A 27,524-nucleotide genomic window follows, 5' to 3' on the forward strand; every position below is an offset into this window, starting at 1 on the left:
TGTGGTGTCAGAGAGGCATTTATGCAAACCTGCATAATCTCTTAATTAAATATTTGGTTATATTTTTTTAAGAGAAATACTCTGGAATTTTTTGGTTTGAATGTTAAGGTGGTGCCAAACAATTGTTCTTTAGCACCATATAAGTAAAATAACACATTCATCCATTGTTCATTTGCAACACTACAGGGACTTTCTCACTAAATTTTCATACAGGTCAAACCAAACCAATTGGATGCTAAAATGCTTGCAACATGGACAGGACTGAGCCAAATGTTTCTGAGAACAGAATAAAAATATGTATGTTGTGGCATATTAGCAAATATACAGATACATATATAACTTTTTTTTTTAAATGTTGCAGCCTGAAATGTCCTAGTGTAGCACCTCACAGAATATCCAGAGCTCAAGAGGCATAACAACATGTCCACGTACACCCCCACTATCAGAAAATTTGAATACACTGCATACACAGATTCTCTGCAGTCACACACACACACACACACACACACGCACATTTATACTCAACCACAGCTCTTAAAACAGCCCTAGTTACAGCCTAGAGAACTCAGCAGTTTAGTGAAACATGATGCCCAAACCACAAAAGTGTGTGTTTGTGTGTGTGTGGTTTTGAGTGGTCTCAGCTGTGTGGGGCATACTGCAATGACAGCCAATCAGAGCTAATTCAAAATCAGAGTGGTTTTGACGGCTCCATGGTCTACCCGAGGGAACAAAGCGCTTTATGTGTGTGTGTGTGTGTGTGTGTGTGTGGGTGTGTGGGTGCGTGAGTGTGTATCTGAACACACCTCTTCAACCTTACTCTGCACTCCACCTGCTTCTGATTGCCAAAATGGCCTGATAAAAATCAGTTTTTTGGATGTTTTCAGCATTTGCATTCCACAGCCTTTACTCCAGAGTTGAAAATTTATGGAAACGTATAGAAATTATTTGAATTTGAAATGAAAGCAATCCATTAATATGCTATAATTTAAAAAAATAATCCCAGGTACTTATCAAAGCTCATTATCGTGTCTAAAACACAGTTTAGACTTGCCAGCTACCAATTTTAATTTCCCCATTTCCCCTTAACATTTTCCTGATAATAATCTGCTGAATTCTGTGGTTTAAATCAACCTTACCTCCCAGCCAAACCAAAGTTTGAACCTCCTTCCACTTCATTTCTACTTACAATCTACAACTACAGAAAATTGGGAACACACCACACAGTACTTTTTCCCCTTAATTTGAATTTTCATGTTCTTAAATATATATAATTCGTCTAGTTTAAATCTCAATTAAAAATACTATATAAGCATCAATGTGGGGTGGTCCATGGAGGCAGAGAAGGTTGTCAATTCTACATTTTGAGAGGCAAAAGAAAAAAAAACAAAGAAAAAAAACACTAAAAGTAACAATAATTTAGTTTGGATTGCTTGTTTTTTTAATGGCTAATGCTTTTAATGTTTTTTGCTTTAAAAAAAACAAACTATCAGTTAATTTGCATTTAACATGGGTTAACAGCGACCCCTGCAGGAGAGGCAGGGAAAAAGGGCATTTCCTCTGAAGTTGTGATGGGAAGCAGAAAAGAAATGGCTCAAGCTGTCAAGCTTATTTATTTATTTGTATCACAGTAATCTGTAATTGGCCATAAAGCATATAAATGGTCCCCCAGTAGAGCAATAACCAATCAACAAGAAAAATTTCGAAAACCAAGCCTTTATTTTTACTGTGAAATTATGTACCTTTGTCAAAATTATATTATTTTATGTAAATAAATTGTAATGTAATAGTTTTTAACACAATGTGAACAAATCACGCTTTATTCACTCATTTTCTTTTTATATTGTTACTAGCTGCTTGTTTTAGGCAACCTAGGTTTGAAAGAATTTTAGGAAACTAGATCCCGGCATGACTGATTAGGAAATGTTTCAATTTTTGTCAAAAATTTTACTGACTAGGCTTCCACTAGATTAAAGAATTCAAAGAAGACAGTCACATTTCATTTTAATTTTTATTTTGCTAACTAGATGCAACAGGACTCACAGCACCAATGAATTTTTGGTGGGTAAAATGCAGAAATCTTTACTATCGAATTAAATATCAATACAGTTGCACCAAATATTGATACATTTATTGAACAGATTGCCCCTGCAAACCTGTGATCACCCCAAAAACTGTGAACTCTTATGCTATGGTTGTGTAACCAAATTACAGTTCAAAGAGGATTTTTTCTCCACTAGTGGTCTAACCTGTGACGACAAAGAAATCCTTGACAAATGCTTGGCAAAGGTGAATTAGTGCATAAATAAGGTGACAGCTATTACTACAATACTTTCATTTTCATTCAGATTAGTAAGGGATGTCCCTGAGTTCGATATTTAGGGCTCTATTATGAACATGTGGCTTGTACAAAAATGCTCTCTATCTGAAAATGATCTTTTAATGCAGTACTGCCCAGTGCGCTCTGGGACTTGGGTTTTCAGGTGGCATACTTCTGACCAGTCGCTCTTTGTCACAAGTGTGCCACTCTACCACGAACATTTATATTACAGCCATTTGCAGTGTTTAAGAGAAAGCTGAGTTGGGAACTTCTTTTCTTTAAAAGTTAGAGAAACATCTGCCTTACAGTGAGTCACGGGGGCCGGGTGTGAGGATCTAGAGAAGGAAAAATGACAAGCACCATCCTCTACTCCTCGTATCATCCGTCGCTCCCGTTTTCTATGTGACAGAAAGCTGGTGTTCTCCCAATAGGCCCAGGGGCGATGTGTCAGTAGCAAGTGCAGAATGAAGGAGAAGCGCTCAATTAGGGCCCATTGACGTATGGTTTTCACACCTACCTGTAACTATCTGCTTCTCCCATCCCTGATTGGTAGCGCTGTGGAGGCTCTCTCGCTCCCTCCCTTGTTTGCTCAGGCACACACTTGCTGCCTCAAACAGCTGTCTCACTCGCTGACACACTTGTTCGCTCATTTCCCTCTTCATTAAGGCTTGTCCCCTCCATCTTAGGTAAGATAGACCTCCAAACTCATTTATTTGCCTGCCACCATTTGGAAACATAGTCCTGCCTATTCTGCCCTGCTCAATGAGAATCTCAATGAGTGTGATGGAAATTGAATGGTTGCAGCAGCCTTTATAAAAGGAAAAGAAAAAAGCAGTAACAAATAAGATTGCTAAAATTCTTTTTAAAAATAAGTCTATTTTTGTATGAAATAAATAAAATGGTTTATTTAAATGTGCTAATTTTCTTTCTTGTTAAGAGAACTACTGTTACATTTGTATGAAAACCAGGCAACTTTTCATACAACCTCCTTCAACCAAAAATAATTCTGGGGCACAAGAGAGACAATATGATTTGAAGATGTGCAGAGAAGAGATAGTAGATGCTCTGGACAAAAACAAGAAGGAGGAAAAGATGAAAACCACAGAGAAGGCTTGTGGATGTAGTGAAGGATGATTGGTGTGACAGAGGAGGATGCTAGGATGGGTGATCCCTAAAGTGAACAGATAGAAGAAGAAGAAGACACCACCCTAAATGCTGATGAGTTTCAAACAGGCACAAACAGGGCATACGTTAACTTAGAGATATATAGTAATCCAATGGTTTGTATTTTAGCTTGTTATCAGAAATGATATCGACTTTATTCTCCTTCTAATTCTTGAAACTGCCAATAATATTTTCCCAAAATATGTCAATCCACTCTTTCTTCTTAACTCTGGAGATTGACCTGGACATTTAATCAAAATCAGAATCAGACTACTTTATTGATCACAGGATATTCTAATATCGGAAAAGTGAGTGTCTGTGATTAGTTTTGTATTAATTTTGAAACTTTTTGCGTTTTGTATGCCCCCCCCCTTCTTTTACTTCCTGCAAGGTTAAAGGCTTTCAAGAGGTCATTGCTTCACGTTGCTAGCTGCTTTCATTATGAATGACATGTTTTGGAAAATAAAAGGTTCCAGTGATGTTATGTTAGGTAGTGTCATTAGCTACTTTTTACCTTTAGACTTGATTGGCTAAAAAGAACATCCTGCTGCAATGAAAAACCAAAGTAAATTACATGTAAGGTAAGGACCTGTGCCTGCTTTTTGCTGTGCTCTATGTAAACTCCATGCGACTCATTATTAGCTAGATTGTTGCCTTGCTATTTTTGACTTATATATAAGCTACTCTTACGTGTCTTGTATTTGCTATTAAGTACAAATATAATGATGAATTTTCCAGAGGGTTTAGTCTTGAATATATTTCTAGCAGAATAGCTGGGCTGTGCCTTAAACGAACGGGCTAATAGCCGCTTTTTTGTGTGTGAGAAAATCCTGCAGCATGGCTCGCTGTGAAAGGTTTCCTGGTGTTTAGTGGATTCTTCACTGTCAGTGCGGACTGCTCAAGTCCATCCAAGTCACATGGTTTATTAAAATAATCAAATTACAGCATTTACATTTATGTTAGACTACTTTTAATTAACTGCTTTAGCCCACTTACAATGAAAATAAAAAAAAAATCTTATTCATGACCTGTGTAGTATGTTAACACTATTGGAAGTAAAAATAACTTGAACTCCAATTTTGAAAACACAACTTTATTTATTTATTTATTTATTTATTTATTTATTTATTTATTTATTATAAAGCTCTGACTTGTATTATGACTATGAGTCTGTGGTCTGGGAGAGAGTCCTGCAACTCTCTGTCTACAAAATATAGTAAATAATGACCGATGTTGGGCAATTAATTATATAGTTCTCCAAAAAAGTTACTGAGTTTTGCAAACAACAAAGTTTTTTTGCAGCTGTTTAACCTAAAAATGCAGCCATGGCGTTTTTTTTTAAACAAACATTTCAAACTATTTACAGAACAATCAGCTGTTCTGCATCAAATCTGATGCCACACAAATAATTTGTGCCACTCCAAAAAATTATTTCTGTCCACTATGAGATAAAGGAGAACAACAGCCTGATACCTGCAGGCCTGACAACAGGAGATGTATCACTCCTGTAACACCTGTAACATTCAGCAGTCGCCTCATTGTTCTGACACACACAACAAAACTATTGACTACACTAACTACACAAGACTTGCGCTAAATGTCTCAAATCTCTCACATCTCAAAACACTGCCATCACTCCTAAAACTTCCTCCCGTTTCTTAACAACTAAGTGCCATGTTTTGATTGGTCGACATGGTACATTTTTCGACCAATAGGAAAGGGTGGGTTTTTTTGGTTTTGTTTTTGCTCAAAAGCGGAGAGTGTTTCGATCGTTTTTCTTATAAAACGCAGTTTTTACCGTTTCTTCCCGCAGTAAATATAAACAACGATAGTATCCAGGAAGAAAACCAAACATTACAAATTATTTTTATCATAACTCTGGTTTTACGCGGCCTATCAACACAATTTAAAAACTGGTATAAAGTCCACACGTTTTCCGTCAATTGTTCCGTCTGTCCTGCTCACATCTCCAATGGTTGTTCACGTTGTCATTAACGTGGCTTTACTCCACATCAGCCACGCCGCTTTGCTAGCTAAAACACCGGTGTTGGCACATAAGGACGCTGGAGAACTGCCAGGAGAATAACCTCCTCCTAAACATCAGCAAGACCAAAGAGCTGATCGTGGACTTCACTAAAGCAGACAAGGAATTACAAGCCCCTCATCATCAGTGGCACGCCAGTGGAGAGAGTGGACAGTTTCCGATACCTGGGTGTCCACATCACTGTCACATCAACACCCTGGTCAAGAAAGCCCGTCAGCGTCTCTTCTTTCTCAGAAGACTTAGACTTCCATCTGCCACTGAGGGTGCTCAAGAACTTTTACTCCTGCACCATCGAGAGCGTCCTGACGGGAAACATCTGCACCTGGTTTGGGAACAGCACCAAGCAGGACAGACGAGATCTGCAAAGAGTGGTGCGCTCAGCCGAACGCATCATTCAATTAGAGCTCCCTGACCTGCTGTCCATCTACACCAAGCGGTGTAAGACCAAAGCTAGGAAGATTATGATGGACCTCTCCCATCCCAACAATGGACTCTTCTCACTGTTGAGGTCTGGGAAGTGCTTCCGCTCCCTTAAGGCCAAAACAGAGGCAATGAGGAGGAACTTCTTCCCCCAGGCTATTCGGGCCCTGAACACATAAATTTGAATTTGTCATAGCCTGTCAACGACGTTGATTAGCTCAGTATATACAAATTTCGTATATATATATATTTTTGTGCGCAACACAGATTTTTTGTGCGCAGAGACTATTGTGTGCAATTGCGCACGCGCGCTATGTTCCCCAAAACTAAGTGTTAAAGTAAATTGAGGTTTTGGATGAAGCATTATACCCAAATTTGTTCCTAGTTTGGCCCAAAGACAAAGAAATGTTTAAACCCCTTAGTGCTGTCCTATAGTGCACCAAGTATGCACATCTGTATTTGAGGAATCTGTACATCTTTGTTGTCTCTATTCTCTCATAGTCCTGAATTAATTTCAAATAATTACTGAGAAGAGTTTGTGCATGTCTTATAAATGTCAGCCTTTAAATCATCTCAGGGTAGAAGACGAAACACAGGCTCTTGGTCTCTTACCTCCTTTATTCCTCCACTTCTCCCCCTGCTTGCACTCGTTCTTCTCCCCTTTCCTTCCTCTTGACATGTGTCATATTTTGGGCTTCTGCTCTCTAGGGATAAATGCCAGATTACATGGTGTAGTATTTTTATCCGTAGTACATTAACCGGCAGAGCTTACAGCATCAAAGCCTCATAGTGTACATCACACAAGCATGCACACATATGTAGACACACATGCATGCAGGCACACACTCCTATCAGAACTGAAACGGAGGGTGGAAAGTGCTCACTTTGATCACTCTTTCCTTCCTATTCCTAATTACCCTAGTGGCACACATAACATGAAAACACAGAATGCCCTGATATCCCAGCATATAGTCGCACACACAACCACACATAGACACGCACACAAAGAATTTAAAAACATCATGAATTCTAAATACTTAAAAAAATGTGAATCCGTTGTAAAATATTTAAACGCCAAAACCTGAATAAAAGCAACGTGCATGGCATGTACAGATATAAACATTACTTATTATGAAATTAAGAGGATATTAATGCAAAAACTTATGATAAGATAATGCTCTAAAAACCAGTTATGGCTCATATTTGCCTTCATTTACGTGCAAACACACAAAATAAGTTAGTGTGTGAATAGAAGAGTCTTTAATCCCTCCCTGGGATTCAGATGATTATTTTTTTAAACATTTGTTATCAGTGATGGATGAGCGCACCTCCAAAATGCGTGCAGACAGACCAGGTTTGACATGGCAGAAGGCATCAAGAAGTACAAGGAAGAAATTTAGCAACACGTCAGAATATTTAAGGGGTCTATTTTGTTGGTGGCAGCGTAGACTGCACTCTGACATTTTGGTAATTTACTGACCTTGAAATTTGCTTTAACCAGCATGTGTTTTATTGTTTTCGAGCCAAGCGGAAAGTCAAATGTGCACTAGTGAGAAGATTGAAACAATCAGGGGGAAGGTTCATTCAGACGAGGCAATACAAAATGAGTTAGTGGTGTTCTGGTGGAAAACATTGTCTTATGCTGAGAACAGACATCTCAAAACTGGAAAAATAGTACTTTGAATCTTCCTTTTCAGTCAATTGATTTGAAGTAGGTGTAACACTACTAACACTGCTCTCTTTTCTCTCTTCTGATGTTTATTTATTGTATTTTGGATTATAGAAGCTCATTAGTCTTCCCCTTCTTCCAACCTTCGTGTTAATAGAAGTAACATTTCGTTTTTTGATCTCGAAATGCATTATTTTGTGACACACTTTTTGTCTGACTGCAGATTCGGGGTGCTGTGAGATTACGTCGCGTTGCTCTGCCTCCCCTTTGTTGTCCAAGTGTCATTGTGATGGCAGCATCACGAGATTGCAGATGTATTTAGGTAAGAATGAAATTAATTATAATAAATTAATTTTCTTGCATGCTGTGTTGCTGTTGTTTTAGGAACCCAAACAGTAGCAGGAACTTGGGGTTCATGCACCCAAGACCTAGCGCTCTCATTTTTAGCAAATCAAGCTGCTCTGGTTTTCTAATATCCTTAATTCAAACAGTAATAATAATATTCAATAATATATTTAGTTAAATAGTTTATTTCATAGCTGGTAATATATCATCTAGATAAAACAAATTTTGAATGATAATAAAAAAAACAGGGTCATGGCTTAGCACATAAATCGAATTAGTTGTGAATACATATTATGCTATAATTTAGTCGAAATCATCCTGTTACAGGAAAATCTGTCAGTTACTAGAACTCGTTTGTGGCGAAAAACACAAACACTTTTACAAACAAACCAGGCACGAGTCAGGAAAAAATGGAACAAAAGGGAAAAACCTCTCTCCAATGCTTGAAAACTGCTCACCAGCTTTTAGCTAATCTCATTCAAATACACAGAGTTTCTCACCATCTCATCGGTTGCAAACAGGATCTGATGGGGGGCCATTCAGCCTGCTGCGAACGCTGCCTTGTTGACCTTTGGGTGCTGTCAAGCGATCAATGAGGGGATATTTTGCTCAGTTTCCACCACTGTTGGTAGATGTGTGAAGAGCCTCACCCTACTTCACGAGGTAATTTAGGAGAGAGCTTGGAGTGGTGGGGAGAGAGTTTGCGCCGTGTGTACGTGCGCGCGGTGCACTAAAGATCGCAGCTCTGGTGTTTGTGTAGGGGTAGGGGTTAGTTGCTCGTAGGGTAGATGTAGCATGAGTGAGTTGTCGAGAGGTTGAATTGGCCCTGCAGTACATACCGTTTAGCTGGAATCAATAAGGATCTATTCATTGAGTGCCTCACCCCAGGCTTGTGCGCCTCATCCAATAACAGGTGAAGAAAGCCTTTTGTGTGTGTGTGTGTTTGCCAGTGTGTATTTGTGTACTCTGATAAGCTTATAACCCTTGGGAAGAACATTGATCTTCTAGTTGACCTTTCACCCTTTCAGGTTGACTCTGGTATTATTTTAGGCCTGACTTGTAGGCTCTAATGAAACACAGGGCAATGTGTCTATTGTTCAACTGAGGCTTTATATTGTTATTAAAAACTTTATGCTGTCAGATGAAACCTGCACAACTGCAACTCTAATATAATTTTAGAGTTAATATATTAGTGTATGTGCAATTACTTTAAAGGAGTTATTTTGCATCACACATTTGATGGGGTACAATTACAGAAAGGAGCAAGTGTTAGTTTGCTGCTGTTTATTGCGTGTTTTTTTCCATAAATAAGAGGCATTTGAGGTTGAGTGGAGTGCTAATGTCTGTCTCTGTTTCTCTGTGTGGGGTACATACTCCCACCAGGGGTGGTTGACAAGAGATGACTGTGGCTTACCTCACACTGTGAGTGCTGCTCTTCTTTAATCTCTTTCTTTCTGTGTTTCTCTCTCCCCGATCTTAATTTCTCTCAACTCTGACACGTAAAAGCCTTCCCTCCCATCTAAACCACTGCATTAATCCTTCAGCAGGTCTTTGGGGGTATCGTGCTGTTTTTGGGCTCTTCTACTGACACAACGGTTTAGTATCATAATGGCTTGCAAACACCTGTCCAATTAGGCTGGTTATGATGCACCTCAAACTACTAGATGGATCCTGTGGCGTGGCACGGAGATTTAGCATAACGCACTAAATACTTTTTGCTCTGGAAAGATGTTTTTGCAGTTTTGTGACAAATGTCTTTCTGTAAATCCAGGTTTAGTGAAGGGTAATTGAGGGGACTTCAGGAGTCAGCTGTCAGAGAAGGACAAAAGTCTTTCCGCTAAATTTAAAATGCAATGTCAGTTTGCTCTGCGTTACAAAAGTGGAGAAAATTACAGGCTGCCCAAGGTTTATGGGAGGGTTTTTAAAAAGCATGTTGGATTCAAAAGCATCTAAACTGTGGTTGAGTGGCTTAAAGATTTTTGTTTTATTTGAAAAGCAGCTAGGAGATACCAGACTGCACTACTGCTCAATGTCAGATTTTATACTTTGTATCCATATTGGATCTTCGCTCACGTTCCACGTGCTTTGAGGCTGAAGAGGATTCAAACTTCTGACAACTACTGGAGGAAGTACATCCCTTATATGTGTATAAAAGTTCTTAGACTTTAGTTTTAAGATTGTTTTTTAATTCCTCCTTCAAAGAAATGGCAATTGGTCCTGATATTAAGTGCTGATTGGTCAAACAATGGCAAGCATCCTTTTTAAAAAGCCTGTGCAAACATGGGCCAACGTCAGGTCAAAAATACTTCTTAAAAGTGGAATAAAGTACAGAAAAAACAAACCAACAGCAAAGTTTGGGCTTTACTGATCTTGCAGTTATGAATTGTTTTCAGCTATTAACTCATCATCAGCATTCCTACTGGAAATGCAAACCTACCAGAGGGGTATGAAGTGTGCCAAGAAATTCCACAACATAACCCCACCACCCGCAGCCTGAATTGTTGATACAAGACCAAATGAATCCATGCGTCCAAATTCTGACTCTATCATCCGAACGCTACAGCAGAGACTGAAACTCATCAGAACTTTCATTGTTCAGTTTGGTGACACCCCCCCACCACCCCCGTTGTTTGCTCTGGACAGTGTTGTTCCCTGTCTTGTTTACCTCTGCTATCAGCTAGTCGTTTTTGTCTGGACAGCCAAATGATTACTTTGTGTAAACCCTAGAGAGTTCATGAAAACACCAGTAGATCACAGGCTAGTCTGGCACTGATAATCTTGTCAGTTGCTGTCCAGGGCCCTACGACAGCTTTGTGGCTTATGGCTGACCTGCTCAGCTTTGTGGGCTATGCTGGCTTTTGCCTTTATTTCCCAATGCTTAATGTGAATTTCAGCAGATGGTAAATGGTAAATGGCCTGTATTTATATAGCGCTTTACTAGTCCCTAAGGACCCCAAAGCGCTTTACATATCCAGTCATCCACCCATTCACACACACATTCACACACTGGTGATGGCAAGCTACATTGTAGCCACAGCCACCCTGGGGCGCACTGACAGAGGCGAGGCTGCCGGACACTGGCGCCACCGGGCCCTCTGACCACCACCAGTAGGCAACGGGTGAAGTGTCTTGCCCAAGGACACAACGACCGAGACTGTCCAAGCCGGGGCTCGAACCGGCAACAGATCAGCTTGACCATGTCTACATACCTAAATGCTTTGACTTTCTATTGTGAGATTTTCTGATTAGAGATATCATTTAGCAATAAAAGCTGTTTAGTGGTTGCAGGTAGCTGGTAGGTGATGCTTCTGGATGCAAAAAGAAATCTGACTGTATAGAAGTCTTTAGGAAAACAACCTTAATATAATACAATATCCATTTAATGTATTATTTGATATCACGTGATTTTTATTTTGTAAATTATGGATCTCTTTCGAGTCAAAAAAAAGAAAAATCAGTGTATGCTTTAGATCTTGTACTTCACAGGTTGCAAGTGCATGAGTTGGCAGAGTCTCACGGTTTCTCAGTCAGATCCATCCCTCAGTTATCACAAGGTTTCAAAGAAGAAAGATGGCGATGGCCAAAATGCTCAGCTTTAGGCATCAAAATAAGTGTGACAGAACAATAGCGAAGTCTATCCTTTATATACAGTTTGTCAGTGAAATACTTTGATTGTTTTGTGATGGCTGATAAGTTGTAAAATCTATGAAATGTGCACGTTTTAGAAGCGTAGCAGTGGAGCACATGCAGCTAAAAACTCTTACTTCAGTAAGAGTCAGCTCTCTCCAAGCTGAATTTATTAAACTGGAGCAGATCAGGAATCTAAAAAGGCTCTGAAAGCTTTACAGGCATTCACTCAGCGGCTGAACTTTATGTAAATGCTGTTTTAATACCAGACTTCCCTTTAAACGAGCCCCAAAACACCACTGTCAGTCTCACTGTAATCTCTTTCCCCTTCTAGCTTCATAAAAACCTTGAACAATCTTTCTTTGAGCTTTGTCCTGGATTAACTCATATTACCCTTTTTATAATTAATGGAATTTTGAAATTGTTTATTTCATTAGTTTTGTGTTTATGTTTCATGGACATCTACATGCTTGGCATTTTCTTTTTGTAAGCTCCAGTTCAAAGGTGACAGCCCCCTGCTTTTTGTCCTTGTTTCATCGTGTATCATCAAATGTATATTGTATGGCAACTTTCTTGGTTTGCGTTCATTATGAAGCTCTAAGGATTCGAATTGCCTCCACCTATATGTGTGCGTCTGTGTGGTTTCATGGTGCACGCTGCAGTAAGTGTGGATGCGGTGGAGGCAGGCCGCTGGCTCTGGCTCCGGCGCCGGTTTAGGAAGACATCACTCTCCAGGCCAGGCAGATAATGAAGCACAGTGTATGGCGACACAGAAAAGATGACTTATGAACATCTCTCCCTCCTTTTCTCTGACGCTCATTTGCTCACTTGGTCATTCCTCCTCTCTCTCTCTCTCTCACTCTACCTCTTCCTCTGTCTCCATCACTTCATTACACACACACACACGCATGTACAATAGGCGCAGACTGTTTCCCCCTTCAGCCAAACACATTCTGGTTTCCTGAGCATGATTAGAAGAAAATAGTTGTCAGGAAAGAGAGAGAGAGGAAGAGAGAGCTAGCGAGCGGGATGAATGGAGACATGAAGGGACATGTCACACCGTTCACAGAGCACTAGGTCTGACAGGAACCCTCAGGACATGGCACTTGTTTCAAGTGGGGACCAAATGGAGGTGGCACCAGGCTGTCAGTGTTCTCTAGTTAATTAGAAGACATTGCCTTTCTGGCTCAGAGAGGGCAGTTGGAAATCAGAGTTAATTACATCCAGGTTAGAACACTAGTTTGGCACCTCGAGTCAGCTTGTCACAGCTTATCTGATGCTGACCATAATGGCTTCATCCTATACATTCACAGTCAATGATGGCGGCGGCATGTCTGCACTCTTAAGTCTAATGCGTGTACAAATTGGACATACTGGTTTTCACTGTAGTTAAGCTAAGTGGAAAATTCTAAACAGTCGTTACTTTTTGGATCTAATTAATGAGCTGCAGCTCTATTTATTTTCAAAAATGGCAGCGGTCCTGTTTAAAAGCAGAAAAATAAGCTGCACTAGCCGATTTTCAATTTTTATAGAGAGGCCTTTGTTGGGGTTTCTTAATATGTTTTGTGCGTTTTCATTTTTTTTTTTTTTATGCCGAATTTTTGGGATGGGCTCTCAGCTCTGTCCTGAGATCTAAAACAGTCCATTGCAGTAACCCATTCTGACTCACAAAGTAGTATACGCTCAATGTGAGAACGCACCCCAGAACGAACAAATACAAAGCCCCGAACACAGCAGAATGATAGTATTTCAGTTGCTTTTAGCTCATTTTGTTTGGCCACATGTTGAAAAATACATGTACAAGTCTCACATTTGGCCTTTTCAAACAAGTTCAGGGAAAATGCTTCTACTCTGTATGCGGAATCTTTCAACAACACCGTCACAGCGAACCACTCAGGGCCTGATCCTCATCTCTAAACACAAAGGAAAATGCCTGTCAAGTCTTGAAAGAAATCGTGTACCTGCATTTGAAAATCCATTAGGCAAGGCGGAAGCTGCAGCAACTGAGAGCAGTAGAAGCAGATGAAAGGGGTGACTCATTTGATGGTGCCACTGTGTGTTTTGAAGATGGAATATAGTCTGTAACTTGGCCGCATGGGTGAAAACAGAAAACTTTATGGACGTACGGTCACGTTTTTGGGTAAGCATGCACAGGCATGAGTGTGTGCATATACTCTGGGTTGTAGGTACGCAGATGCATGCACGTTGCCCCCCGTGGCTCAGACCCTCTGTCGAAACCAAAAAGCTACAGGAATGCACACCCTGCTTGTAGCCAGGAAGAGAAGTGGAGGAGGGGGTAATCAAACAAGAGAGCACTTAAGGAGAAAACGGCGGGCTGTTATTCTTGAGCTGCTGTACCGCCCTCCCTTAAAAATAAAGGCCTGTTCTTTTCCTCTCTCCATCATCTTCCATTCAGTTTCCCCATCTTTTAGGCAAACCTAATTACCAGAAAAGCTCAGATTGAAAGGAAAGAGCTTATTGTTTTTTATACTGGATCTCCTGCTCTCCCTGTCTCTAGCGCTTTCTTTTCTTCTTTCTTTGCGTAAAACAGAAATATAAGCTCTGGCTTTTCACCATTTGCAGTGACTTGGGAGAGCCTCGCTTGTTTGAAATCACGGCACTTAATATCCATAAGAGGGAAAGGAAATTTTGAGAAACCTGGTTTTTAAGTCGGCCTCATCTGGTGCTATTCTCCTCTCAAAGCCACTCAAAGCCAAATGAAATCACTCAGGGGAAGATAAGTGAAGCTTGCAAATGACCAGAGAAAAGGGAGCGATCATAGTCCTTGCATCCGCTTCATTTCAGTCAGATTCGAGACACACGAATGAATAGGGCGAGTAATTTGGTATCAACAACTCGCAATTCTGTGTTCCATCTTTTTCTTTTATGTCTGTTTTTATGAATTTTCAGTCTTTTCCACAAGTTTGGTTGCACAGTTTACATAATTCTTAGGACAGTCATGCATGAACTTTGTGATAGGCTTAAACTTGGGAATCCAAGTAGTAGAATTACACTCAGTGTTCCTGGACTCCTCAATTGTCCTCTCATTTTCAGTTGTGACAAGCCGTTCCACAGTGATAGCCTACATATAACAGCTTGCTGTGGACACTAATGAGGCTATGTTTATTTTAATGCGCAATTAGAGGCTCAACTGAACCACAAAAACTGAACAACTGGTGTCATTTTCCCTAAGGGCGTTTTACACCTACAGTTCGTTTACTCTGCTCCAAATCAGCTAATGAGTTTATCAACCTGTAGCTTATACTCATGCTTTGGTTTCTTTTCACACAGAGAAGACTCCAAGTGAACTCCAAGCAAACCAAAAATGCATTATTACAAACCATGTGACAACATTCATACCGCTTATTCGCCAGAATTGTCTGGAACGGGACATGGTTGCTTGTTAGCTGTAGCTGCTGTTAGCGTTGGTGTTATCTTTGGGTTGATTGCATTTGTATTGATGTATAGATAGTTTCCAGTAGCATTTATTTAAAGTTTAGTATTTCATCACCTTTAACAGTTAATATTATGCTAAATTATTTATCATTAATAAATTAAGTCCAGTTAATACATTATTAACTTTTACTGTAGATAGCTGCTAGGGATTTTGATCTGTCCTAAGACCACATGGTAGTGCGGATAACTGCTGATGTGAGATGTGTCATCCTGCTCATGACTCATATGTTGCATTTGATTGGAACAAATATTCCTTCCTTGTCTTTGGCAGTTCATGCAGAAATAAACGCACAGATGTTGTTCTTTCGCTGATGCCTGGGTGTCATTTAAATTTTTTTTCATTCAGTTCTTGATTGTTTTTGCAGGATGTCCAGCTAAGATACACACACGCACACACACACACACACACACACACACACACACACACACACACACACACACACACACACGAATGCAAATCATTGGCTTGAATACCACGCACACAAACACACACCCAGGCAGTCAGCCGCATTTACATTCTCCGCAACCACATCCACCACATCCCCAAAACATAAATTATTTCAGTCATGTTTTACGTTTCTAATTGCTGTAAGTATATATGTCAATGTATGGGACCGAGAAACCCATGTGCAGAAATAGAAATATACGTAGTAGATGCACCATAATAATTTTAATGACGTATTTAGGCCACATTAACTGTCTATGCAGCACTCGCCACTGTAAATGCACATTAGCATATATTATGACTTGGCTATGCAAATAAGCTGCATTAATTAGGGATAAAAAGTAATCTTTCCCTCTCAAGTAAGTTTTCTCAAGGCAAGTGGCACACTTGGCTGTCAACAGGGAATTAACTAAACAAAACCTCAGTGGAAAAGCAACTTTTCCTCATCTGACTAATTCCCAATGTTTTCTCAGTTAATAGTGTCATGATTAGTGCCTCACTCAGTGGTCTGAAAGCTCCGTGGCTGTGGACTCTTGAGCAGCTTCAAACCCGAGCTGAAACGGTAAATGTGATTGGACATTTCTGGGTTGGCTAGATGGCATGTTGGATTAGTTGCTGCATTAATTATGCTCTTAGACAATCAACAGCTAAGACTAAGGCTCTGCTTTGATACTGAGCTTCATTTCTACATTGCAGGAAGTATAAGTCCTTCTTGGATATGCGCTGAAACACCAGCGTTTTTAAATATAGTACTTCTTTTGCATACCAAAGAGACACATAAAACTTGTCAAATTAGTAATATTAGCTTGTGTGACTTATTTTTATTTTTCTGGAAGAACTTCCCCCCACACCCACTGTTCAGGCACACATCAGCTTTCAGCAGTAATCAAATGGACCTAATGGTATGTGACTTTATTTTTACAAATCCCTCAACCTTTAGAAGGTACTATAACAAAAAACATGTTTAACATGTTGGCATTATTTTTTTTCTCCAGACTGTGACATCAGTGTTTCTGGTTGAACTAGTTTTATAGAGTTGTATAAAACTCGACAGGAGAAAAGCAAAAGGGGAGGTCAAGCAACAAGCTTACAAATTATACTGTAACTGTAACCTCAGCCTGAGAAAAAGGAGTAAATATGTCATAATTATGGAGATTACAAAACAAAAGAAATTAAAAATGATACAAATATCTGCCATAGCAAAACTTGTTATTATTTTTATTTCAATCACCCATCTTTAGTTTAGTCCAGCTGAATCTGTAATTTCTTTAATATAAGTTATTAATTAAACATCCCCCCCCAAAAAAACCTACAGCTGGTGAAATTCTTATCTTGCAGTGATATACAAGTGGCCTCCAGGCTCTGTGACATCACTGCTGGGTTGGGTTACATGTACAACAAAGAACATTTCTAACCAAAAAAATTCAGGCATTTTAATAAGGATGGGGATGATCAGATCAAAAACAGACTTGAAAATCTGAAATAAAAAAGGACAATAAAACACTGTTTGTGTTACTCTTTAAAAATCAGACTACCTTTAAACCTCATCAATGAGCAAATTTCAGCTAAAGATACCCAACCATAGCCTTTCTTCCCAGATGTTCCTCTTGGTGCCCGGTGTCAGACATGATGGCAGCTCACCTCAAACTAGAGTGCATTCTTGATTATACAGGGTGAAGGCCGGGCTTTTTATAGAAAACCATTACTACAAGGGTTGGCTACAAGCTGAGTCCAATCCAACTTTACATTTGTGCACTATGCTCATTTGATAGCATGTTATTCCCATCTGTTTGTACATTTAGAGACTGTAAGGTGTTCTTCGTCTCTCTTAAATTGTTGTTAATTTACACCTTCAGCATTTTTGCAGACCTTTCCTGCCTTGAAATAGGCAAAATTTTATTAACATAGTAGGTCTTTTCCAGTCTTAAAGAAGGGCTTCCAATCTGGTATTATATTGTTTTCTTCTTTGTAAAATCAGTTGCTGCCAGTAGGCTGATCCATGTGATGGTTTGTGATGATGCTAACGCTTCCCCTTTCATATGAACACGCTTGTAGCTAGATTGTTAAACCCTGTGTTAATTTAAACCGCCTTCATGTGATCTTTCTTGCTGGCATTAGGGTAAGCAAACTACATAATGAAAGGAAAGATATCCTTGCTATGCTGAATTTGCTTTTTAGCAGACGCTGTTATAGTGTTTCCCTACCTGGGCCTTTGTTCAAGCATTTCCTGGTTTGGTCACATGGTCATTATTGATTTTTTTTTTTTTTGGTCTTCTTTTTTATGCCACTGGCTACTGTGCATCACCTGGGATTAAGGAGGTGTGTGTTTGATTTCATGGAGTTATTATAGAGACACAGGGGGCTTGATGTAGTTTGAGGAGCCTATAGCTTACAAACATACACACACTAGCACATGCTGCTTGGTAGGCGCTGATTGTTTCAGATGATGGATGTCACACTTTCACCCGTCAACACAGCGCCCCTGCTGCCTTTAATTGCCCAATCAGAAGGCTGGAACATTTGTTATTGTAGGGCAGTTAGGGCCAGATGACAAACCATACACACACACACACACACACACACACACTTGCACAGTATCCACCTTTCTTTAATCATTTTTGTTTGATTGGAGGTGAACAATGCCTAAAAGAATACCAGGTGTCTGTACTTTTAGTATACACAGTGTTCCTGACAGTGTCTCGCTGTTGTCATAACACATTAAAATACTATGACACCTGCGAGTACATGTTCTCTTTGTAACGGTCCACTTTAATCTCAGGAACAGCAATCAGCATTTAGCAATGAAATATAAAAGGGGGGATGTGGCGGTGACACGACTTCCTGACAAAACAGCACATTTTGAGACAGATAAAAAGGATCGAAACATAGAGGAAAAAATCAAATCAAACCAAATTTGCTTTGGCTTCACACATTCTTCCTCGGCGATGTCTTGCCTTCACTGTTCAGCTCGCTGCCAAGATCTTTCCTTTGGGAAGTCAATAAACTCAACCAAATGTGATTTATATTGTCAAGCTATGAACTTTTATCAAAGTTATACAAGTTGATGAGATGCGTGGTCCTTGTTTAGCTCGTGTGAGTGGCATTCGTTGCAAAGATGTGGGAAAGAAGGTCTCACCACACAGAGGTATGACTGACTGTCAGCAAATGCTGTTCTCTGCATGAACAACAGAGGGCAGTATAATACTGGTGAAAAATTGATTTATACAATCCGTTGCTTCATATTTCTGTCTGTCTCTCATTTTGCCCCCTTCCTCAGTGCTCCTCACTTGATATCAGTTTTTTTTCTCAGCATTCAGTTTCATCTCCTTCTCTTTGTATGTCTGTCTTCCTCTCGCTGTGCACGCGCGCGCGCACACCGTGCAGCAATGCAATAAATATACATGCACACACGGAGGGTGACCCATGCACAAGTGTGAAGTAATCTCCAGTCTGATACACCCCGCTCAATTATGAGCTACAATGCGTGTAATTAGAAAAGAATAAAATGCATTTCAGTTTTCATTAATGAATTTCATTGATTGGCTCTGTCTCTTTTGTTCCTTGTTTTGATGAAGTTAACTTTGAGGGGAATAAACACAACACTTCCAGCGCAATCAGACCAGCTGCGGACGTGCTCGTGCGCTCATGTCTGTGTGTGTGTGTGTGTTTGCGTGCACGTGTGTGTGTGGCACTGGCTGTGTGTGTTGTCTTTGGCGTGTCTTTTTAATCTGTCCAAGTGGAGAAAATAGAAACGGGCCCCACCACAAAGCATAAAATTGTAACGGAGAGAGGCAGAATTCAAATCAGAAAGAAAGAAGTAATAAATCATGGGACGAGACGGGGGGGGGGGGTATAGCGAGAGACAGTGTTTTAAAAACAGCAACGAGTGGCGGTGAGGAGGCTAGAATAGATGAGGTGAGGGGAAAAGACATAATTGGTACTGTGTTTTGGGGACATCTTGCTGCAATACAGTAAAATAAACCACAGAAATATGAGTTGGAATAAGCCGGGCTAAAACCAAATTGAGAGCACTCGTGTATATTTCGGACTACAGCAGTGTTAGAGACTCATGTGTTTGTTGGCAGGAGCGAATGCCAACTCTGCATGTATGTGTGTTTTCATGCCAGTGACCGTGCTTGGATGGCTGGGTGCACTTAATGCCCACACCTTTTGTTTTCATGCATTTTATGTTTGCCACAGCGTCTATGTGTGTGTGTGTGTGTGTGTGTGTGTGTGTGTGCACAGTGGAACAGAGGCTCTGTGTCAGCAGTGGTGTGCCCTCAGTGAGCCTGTCTCTAATTACAGTCTAGGGTTTCAGCGTTCCAGCCCGTCCATCTCCCTGTTTAAACCCAGCTAAGGAAGCCAGGCCCCACTGAGCCAAGGTAAACCATACAGCTAATTAGACAGACTAGCTTCCATCTCTGTAGCAGTGGGGGAGGCAGGGGGTGGTGGGAAGCAGGAGTGTGAATCGAGAGAGGAAGACATAGGTGGAAGGACTTGGAAAGAGAAGGCTGGGAGAAAGAACAGAGGGAAAAGGAGGGGTACCGAGGGATGGTTAGATGATTTGGGAAAGACGGGTGAGTTAATCTAGAGTGATGGAGAAAACGACAAATGCTGGGAAGAAAGAGTGAAAAAAAATTACTTTATAGAGCATTAACTCCATGTCAGAAGTTAAGGGCAAAACGCTGCAGTATTAATAAGTTTTTGTCGCACAAAAACCTCCAAAACACTTCATCAAACACTTCATCAAACAAAATCTCATGCTAAGTTGTTTCTCTTTCATTTGCACATGTTCACTCACATGTGGGAGCATTGCGGGGGCTTGTGGAGAGGGGGGGGGGGGGGCAGTTTAGACTAACACTGTAATGCCGCAAAAGGTGTTTTGACACCCTCCAGCACGTTTTGGAACCCAGCGGTAATTTGCATATTGTAAACAAATGTAAACGGGTGGGGGGTTGGCGTGGGAGGTCATTGGTCAACCTGGGGCAAGCTAATCTGCATAATTGGCTCCGGTGGTTCAAATTATAGCGTGTTGCTGCTTCTGCTGAGAGAGGGGAAGAGAGGGGGAGGAAAAGGAAGGGGTGCAATTATGGTCATATGCACCCAATGAAAAAAAATTATCCTTTTTCAGTTTTTTTTTTTTCCCTTTTCTTCCTTTCCGTGCCTTTGCCTCTCCTCCCTGGCTTACTCTGACCAATAAGAGTGCTCCGCGCTGCCCGACAGCAATCAGAAATTCATCTCGCTCCACGACAGTGAAACCCCACCCCCCTCGCAGGGAGCGGGGGAGAGTGAGAAAGACCAAGAGAGGGAGAAAGCGAGGGCGACGGGAAAACGGATGAATGGAGGAGAAAGAGAGAAAAAAAAAGAAGGAAAGAGCGAAACAGAGAGAGCGAAAGCACGAGATGGCATCTAGACTTGCTAGTCTTGGCGGTGCAAAATGTGAGAGGGGAAGGCGCAGGGAGGGCGAGGATGGGAGAATAAGGGTGAGAGGCAGACGCTGGCTCTAGAGAAGGAGCTAAAATGAGAAGAGGACAGGGAGAGCGGAGAAATGGAGAGGAAAATAAGATGCTACTGCGGTGTGAGATAGGGTGACCGATCTGTTCTCTTCGCACCAAACACCATTTTCTCCTGCCTGTCCTGTCCTGAACGAGGAAAAAAAAAAAGAGCCACATTTGCAGATTCTACCTTATCACTGAAATACTAGAAATCATGTGTCCATGTGTGCTGGGAGAGGTTGGATAAGGGCACAGTAAATAAATCATGGGGGGCTCATTTGAAGAAGGTCACCGGCTGGACCCTGCCAGCACACACACACACAAGCACACACATAACCATGCGTGTTGACAGGCCCCTGCCCCTCATTTCGGGGTGCTCTGGGTGATTCTCCCAGCGTAATGGCTTCTACCCCATTTCCAGTCTCCTGTCTGAAAGAAATCACACACAGACCCTCCAACAGTAGCTCACACACTGACATACACACACCTGGCCAGTCGGGCATTGGGGAAAGGGAACGGATGGAAACAGTCGGGTAAATACATTCTTTTGTAGATATTTGGTGTTTGTCTGCGCCGGCATGCCGTTATACCGCATAGGCTTCTTATTATTTTTCTCGTCATTCTACATTGTACACAGTATTATATATTTCCAGTCTTAGCTGTGTGCTTTTGTTAGTTTCTCATTGTAAACTCGCTCTCATTCTTGTGCGTGTTTAAAGAGGCCATTGTGCGAGCTTGGCCCTCCTGAGCACAGGTCTTGTTTCTTCATAGCGTGCTGCTTTGTCAGGACAGAGCCCAGTAAGTACATGCAGAGGTACGGCGGAGATGCAGTTAAATTTAATGCACTGAACAGTGAGGTGAGTTGTGCTGTCAATCGGGATGTTGCAGAAGCAGTTAGATGGATTTTTCAGCACTTACTTGTCACACGTTAAGGCTTGAAGTGGAGGAAAGTTGACACCTTGAGGGATTTAAACTGGCTGCAGTGACTTATTGAAAACTCTCATGGTCCATTGAGTTGATTTATTCATGTATACTGGCCATGTCCTGTAGTCTACGGAGTTGACGTTCAACTTCTCTGGAAGCTAGTCTTCAAAATATCTTTGGCCGCTCTGGCACTTCTGTCATGAATTAGGATGGGGACTGTATTCTAATAATGTACTAATTATTGGGAAGATTGCACATATTTGGATATTTCCAGGGCCAGTTGAGGCCTGCTGTGCATGAGACCTAAGCTCAGGGAGTGTTTCTTGGGTGTTAGTGTTGAATTGAAGCACTATTAATAGTTTATAACTTGTTGATGAACTAGCATATATATATGTTTTTACTTGTTTGAGTGAGTGGGTGAGACACAGGGAAAGGCGAGAAAGGAGAAAGAGAGATGCATATATCTGTCTGGATTTCTATCTGTCTGTGGAGGGTGGTCAGTGGGAGGGTCTATCAATCATTCCCAATCATTTATATTCAGCAGTTCATATCACTTTACCACGATCGGGAGTGGGAGAGAGTCGGCTCATTTGCATAGGCAAGCGTAACTGTTCCAAAGCTGTGGGATCAACAAAATGTGTGTCTATGTTGATGTACACGTTTGGTGTTTTTGTTCAGTGTGAGAAGCTTGGAATGAATACGTGTGTATGTGGTGACAGATGCAAACCCACTACCATCCATTAAAAAAAGTCTTTTTGACAACTCCAGTGGCTTTTGTTGCATTAGGTTGCCACACACCTGCTCTGTGACGCCACAGCGTGAATTTTTGAAATTGCAATTTAAAGACGGTCCAAAGTCTAAAATGAAAAATCTGAACTGTATTGTTTTCTGATCTTTTTTAGATTTCATATAAATGAAATTTGAAAAGAAAGAATAAAAAAACAATTAAAATGCCACAAAGTAACGTGAATATAGTCTAAAAACAGAACAAAATATTATGTGGGATCAGTGGGGGATCTGTTTAATGCTACGTAATTGTTATGAGGACCCCTTATATTCTTTTGATAAGCCGAGGAAAAACAGCAAAAAAACGCCTATGTTTTTGGTGCTTTTTGCCTTTTTTAGGGCAAAAATTTACACTTAAGAATGAATGGAAAATGTGAGTTAAATGGGACACAACATAATCTCTTAACATATGTGGTGTAGTTGATTTTTTTGAGGATATAATTAGGAAATCACAATTTAAAAGCATGGACCATAAAACATAAATAACGCTTGGATTTTTTATTATAAGTATTATTATATCTACAACTGCTTCATTTAATAGTCATTTCTTTATTAATTCTTTACCTATTAATTAGGCAAAGAAATAAGTGACGCCTTCAATTGTTTCGCTTTGTTCAAACAAAAGTCAAAAAATCCAGATGAATTTTTTTTAAATAGTCAAAGAAAAGCCAAAAATCTTTTTCATTTTGAAACAGGAAGCAGAAACCTCTGATTTTATTTCCTTAAATTGAGATAAAAATCATATATTGGTGTTTATTCTGTTTAAGCTGCGCGTATACTTATATATTTCAGAAAATCTCTCAATTTAATACACGTGTGTGACAAAATATGTTTGCCCCACATCTCGTGGGCCATGCCACATAAGTCCATTTCCTAGAAGAAAAATGACCATGTTCACGATTCATGTTGAACGCATAACTGACACAGGCTTCATGCAGCTTGTAAAATAGCTTTCGCCCTGTCTGTAGTTTCCCAAATGTAACAGAAACGTGCTCTTCCTTGTGTCTTCATTTCTTCATCCCACACTGTCCTCCATTTCTGCCCGTTTCTCCCTGACTCTCTCAGTGTGTGACCTTGTGTTCCTTCTGTGTTAGTGTGTGGAAATTGGGCACACCTAACTGCAGAGGCTTAAGTATAATCATGTATTTAGCTGCAGAAATGTACTGACACACTGTTCCTCCCTGGAAAAAGAAAACTCCCAACATTAATTGAGGGATATTACTGTTGGGATCAATTTCCACGTTTTTTGACAGAGATACTCATTCCCTCAGACCTGAGCAAATATTTATGTCTGGGTGCAAAATAAGGGAAATGACACACACACACACACACACACACACACACACACACACACACACACACACACACACACACACACACACACACAAGAATCAATATGAAATGATTTAGTATTTTGAAACAAATAATTAAAAAATAAACAAATAAATCGCTGAACCATTTGGAAAAAATGCAGTTTTTTACCCCCTCATTTGCATGCATCACTTAGATTTGTTCAAGTGGTAAGACTGCCAATAGGGGCCAGTGTGTAACCAAGTATGGGGCTTTGCTGAGGCTCGGATTCATTGGTGGACGAGAAAGAGAGAGAGGGAGAGAGAGAGAGAGAGAGAGACGGGCTAGGGGGAGCAGGTGGGGAGGATGGGGGCGGCGGGTGGGGGGGGTATTGTTGGAGGGGGTTATTGTGAAATAGGAAACGGCAAACAAGGCGGTCTTTAACTCTGCTTATAGAATATGTTAAAGTGATGTCTGTGATGCGCCGTGTGAATTATTTGCCTTATCATAAAGTGCATTTATGACGCACAGTCATAAATATGCATCTGGACGAGTGTTTTCAAAATTGAACCTCCCTCCTCCTTTCTCTTTTCCATCCCTCCCTCCATCCCTTTTTTCGTGCTAACAACAGGAAAACAACATTTTTAAAATGCAACCCACCAGTGGATGTTTTGGAAACATTTCCTCTTCCCTCCCCTCGCCCCCCTCTCCTCCTCCACCTCCTCCTCCTCTCTTCCGGTAAATCTGCTTATTGTATTATAATGTGGGATGATTTAAAAATGTTTGGAAGTCACAAAGTAATTAGGAAATTCCATGAATTGGTACGATTGCGCTTAAAACGGTGGTGTACTACAAGTACATACATTGACTGCCCCTCTCGCTCGCCCTCCCTCTCTCGTCCCCTCTCATCTTCATAATCAAAATCCTGTTTCTAATTTCTATGGATTTCCTGCCAGGAGCAGCCATGCCAAGAGCTGACCCCCTTAACTTGAACATATAATGTTCTTAATATCCAGATTAAAATTTTTTCTTTAAGCTCTTTTCTACATGTGAAATTATTTCTGCAATCAACCACAAAAGCCAACCCCACCCGTACCCTTTGCTCTCAATTGTGGCCTGTCCTCCACAAAACACAACTTCTTATGCAGATGCTCTGAAAGCACCCACCACCCACTCAGCCTCCCGCAGCAGCACAGACACTCACCTCCCCCTGCTCTTGTCTCTTTGCAATTAGAAAGTAAAAGACTGCAATAAAGGTGGCGCTATATAGGAGGGCAGTTAATGAAAGAAAGGATTATGGGTAAAGGCAGCATCAAGGGGAGATTAGGAAAGGACGAACAGGCTTGCTGAGACAAAAGATCCTGCCGACAAGAGCTGTTTGGAGCGCACACTTTTCAAAAAAACAAGAAACATAAATGAACACTTTTACACTTTTGCATCCAGGAACTCATATCTACAAATGCATTCATCAAAGCGTCCTCTAATATATATACAAAGTTGAGAGCGCCTCTGAATTCGAGGATTGCTGTCTTATGGAAAACTACATTTCCAGTGACACATTGTGGCATACAGATACCACAATGAAAGATTAAGCCAAGATGTTGTCACATAATCCATGTGAGCTTGGAATTAGAAGACCCCCTCACTGAGAAGAGACTCAAGATACTAGGCATGAAACTTTTCACATCCAGAGAGCAGTAGTTGTAGGTGGGGCAGTGCAGAATCATCAACTTTAAGACAAAACAGATTTAAAAAAACACAAAATGCACACCTATTTTTTCACTTTCCCAGCAGTTCTGTTAAAAAAAGGCAGACTTTTTATTAACATCACTTGGTTTGCGCTTTAAAAAACTACGTTTATGCTAGTGAAGGTGTCTTTTAAGGTTTCCAGAATGAAACCCTTACATGTCCACCAGCACTATGAGACAGGCATACGGTCTCTTTAAGTAGAGTGATAAGCACTTCGGCCTCAATACTGAACAGGGAGCAAATTGAAAGTGAAGATTGCCTTCCCATAGACTTTATCTTTTCCCACTAAAACAGGGAGCGGGCGGCTATGACTACACCTATTGATTTTGCAATTTCAGCAAATTAAGAAGGAGACAGCCAAGCCTATTAGAGATCTGTCTGTGGCAGGGCCTAGCAGGGCCGTTGTGGTCTGTGATGGCGATGCTAAAAGAAGGGGAAAGAAAGAATGTGTACCCGTCTTGGGGGGCGCCTGTCTAATTATGTTTTTTACACCTCTTAGCAGGATGTACATAAATAAGCACATGCCACTCATCTTTTGATTTCATGCTATATAATGTGTTATGAACAGCTGCCACAGCGGGCTGGCTGCCGCATAGATGTGTAAATATAACACAAGGCAATCAGGATGAATGAATTACCCACGCATGTGGCCAGCCTCAGGATTTCAGTAATAAAAGAAGCTAAAGGCCAATCTGTACCGCTCTAATATCCACAGTAATATCCACTGCCACATGAAGAGTGATGAGAGGAATAAAAATTTCTATAAGGGTGAGAGAAAGAGGTGCAATTCAATTATAAACATCAAATAGTGCACGTTCCTATAAGTGGGCTGCTGGTTTGGACATGCTATATATATAGGCACGTGGCGATGCTTTGTCAGTGTTTTCGTTGCTACTTTCTTGCTGGGCTTGATCGCAACACGAGAAAGCCCAAGGTTTGTTCACCTTCCGAGAGGTCAACAGATTCAAACCATCCAAGTGCACTAATCCGTGATATACATTTATCGGTAGGAGGTGAATTTTTCTCAATTTTCAATCTGATTGTGTTATCAGCCTATATGACTTCCATATTGGAGTTTTAATATGGGAAATTCAATAGGAGCAGTGATGGATGGTTTCTCTGGTAAGGGCTGCACATTTTTCATACTGATAGGTTTTTGGGTCCTCAAAAAGGAAAAAAAAAAGATGAAATATGAGGGGTTTTTTTATTGATCATTAGTCTCGAGTCTGCACCTGCTTCACCAATTTGTTTCCAATCAGAATTGGCATTAAGATTCATATTTGGCATCACAGCAGCAAAATTTTCTCATTATTCATTCAATAACGAGCAGGAATTACGAAGACAAAGAGCAATACAAGACGCCCAATTTGTCCAATTTCCTCCATTGTGATTATTTTTTAACGTTTTTTTTTCCTCAGCCTGTTTTACATTGAATTTTAAACTGTTGCCCTCAGGCGTTAGGTGTGCATAGCGGAGGAGAAATGAAATTCTTGACCACTTTGCTTACTAAAGGTGCAAAATGGTTTTACAGTCTGCCTTGGGTTATAAAATAAGCTAATTGGGCAAAGTGTGAATTAATTCCTGTTTTCTGTGCCATGTAGGCACTTGCTCTATATGTGCTAGGCAGGAACAGAAAAAGTGTCTGAAGAGCAAGTGGGAAGGAGTGAGGAGGAGTGTGAACGGGAGGGCTCGGCTGGCAACTCAACACGGGAATCGCAAGCTAATTCATTGATTGCCCCTTGGAAAAGACGGCTGCTAATTGTTAGGTAATTAACATGGCAAGCTGTAATTAT

The 27,524-nt window shown here is 40.6% G+C and overlaps 1 protein-coding gene across 1 annotated transcript in view; it reads left to right on the forward strand.

Annotated features, from left to right (window-relative positions):
• The first annotated feature begins 3,926 nt into the window (after positions 1 to 3,926).
• LOC147321846 (uncharacterized) overlaps positions 3,927 to 27,524 on the forward strand; it is a 152,870-nt gene continuing 129,272 nt past the window's right edge. The window contains exons 1-2 of the mRNA XM_086305996.1: positions 3,927 to 4,062; positions 7,838 to 7,936. Of these exons, the coding sequence (XP_086162122.1) occupies positions 7,927 to 7,936 (10 nt within the window). The 5' untranslated portion in view covers positions 3,927 to 4,062; positions 7,838 to 7,926. The remainder of the gene's footprint in view (positions 4,063 to 7,837; positions 7,937 to 27,524) is intronic.

This window comes from Aulonocara sp. 'chitande type north' Nkhata Bay, linkage group LG9 (assembly GCF_057382095.1).
Source record: "Aulonocara sp. 'chitande type north' Nkhata Bay isolate Kocher_YH1m ecotype deep benthic linkage group LG9, A_spYH_male_GT1.1, whole genome shotgun sequence".
Classification (NCBI taxonomy): domain Eukaryota; kingdom Metazoa; phylum Chordata; class Actinopteri; order Cichliformes; family Cichlidae; genus Aulonocara; species Aulonocara sp. 'chitande type north' Nkhata Bay.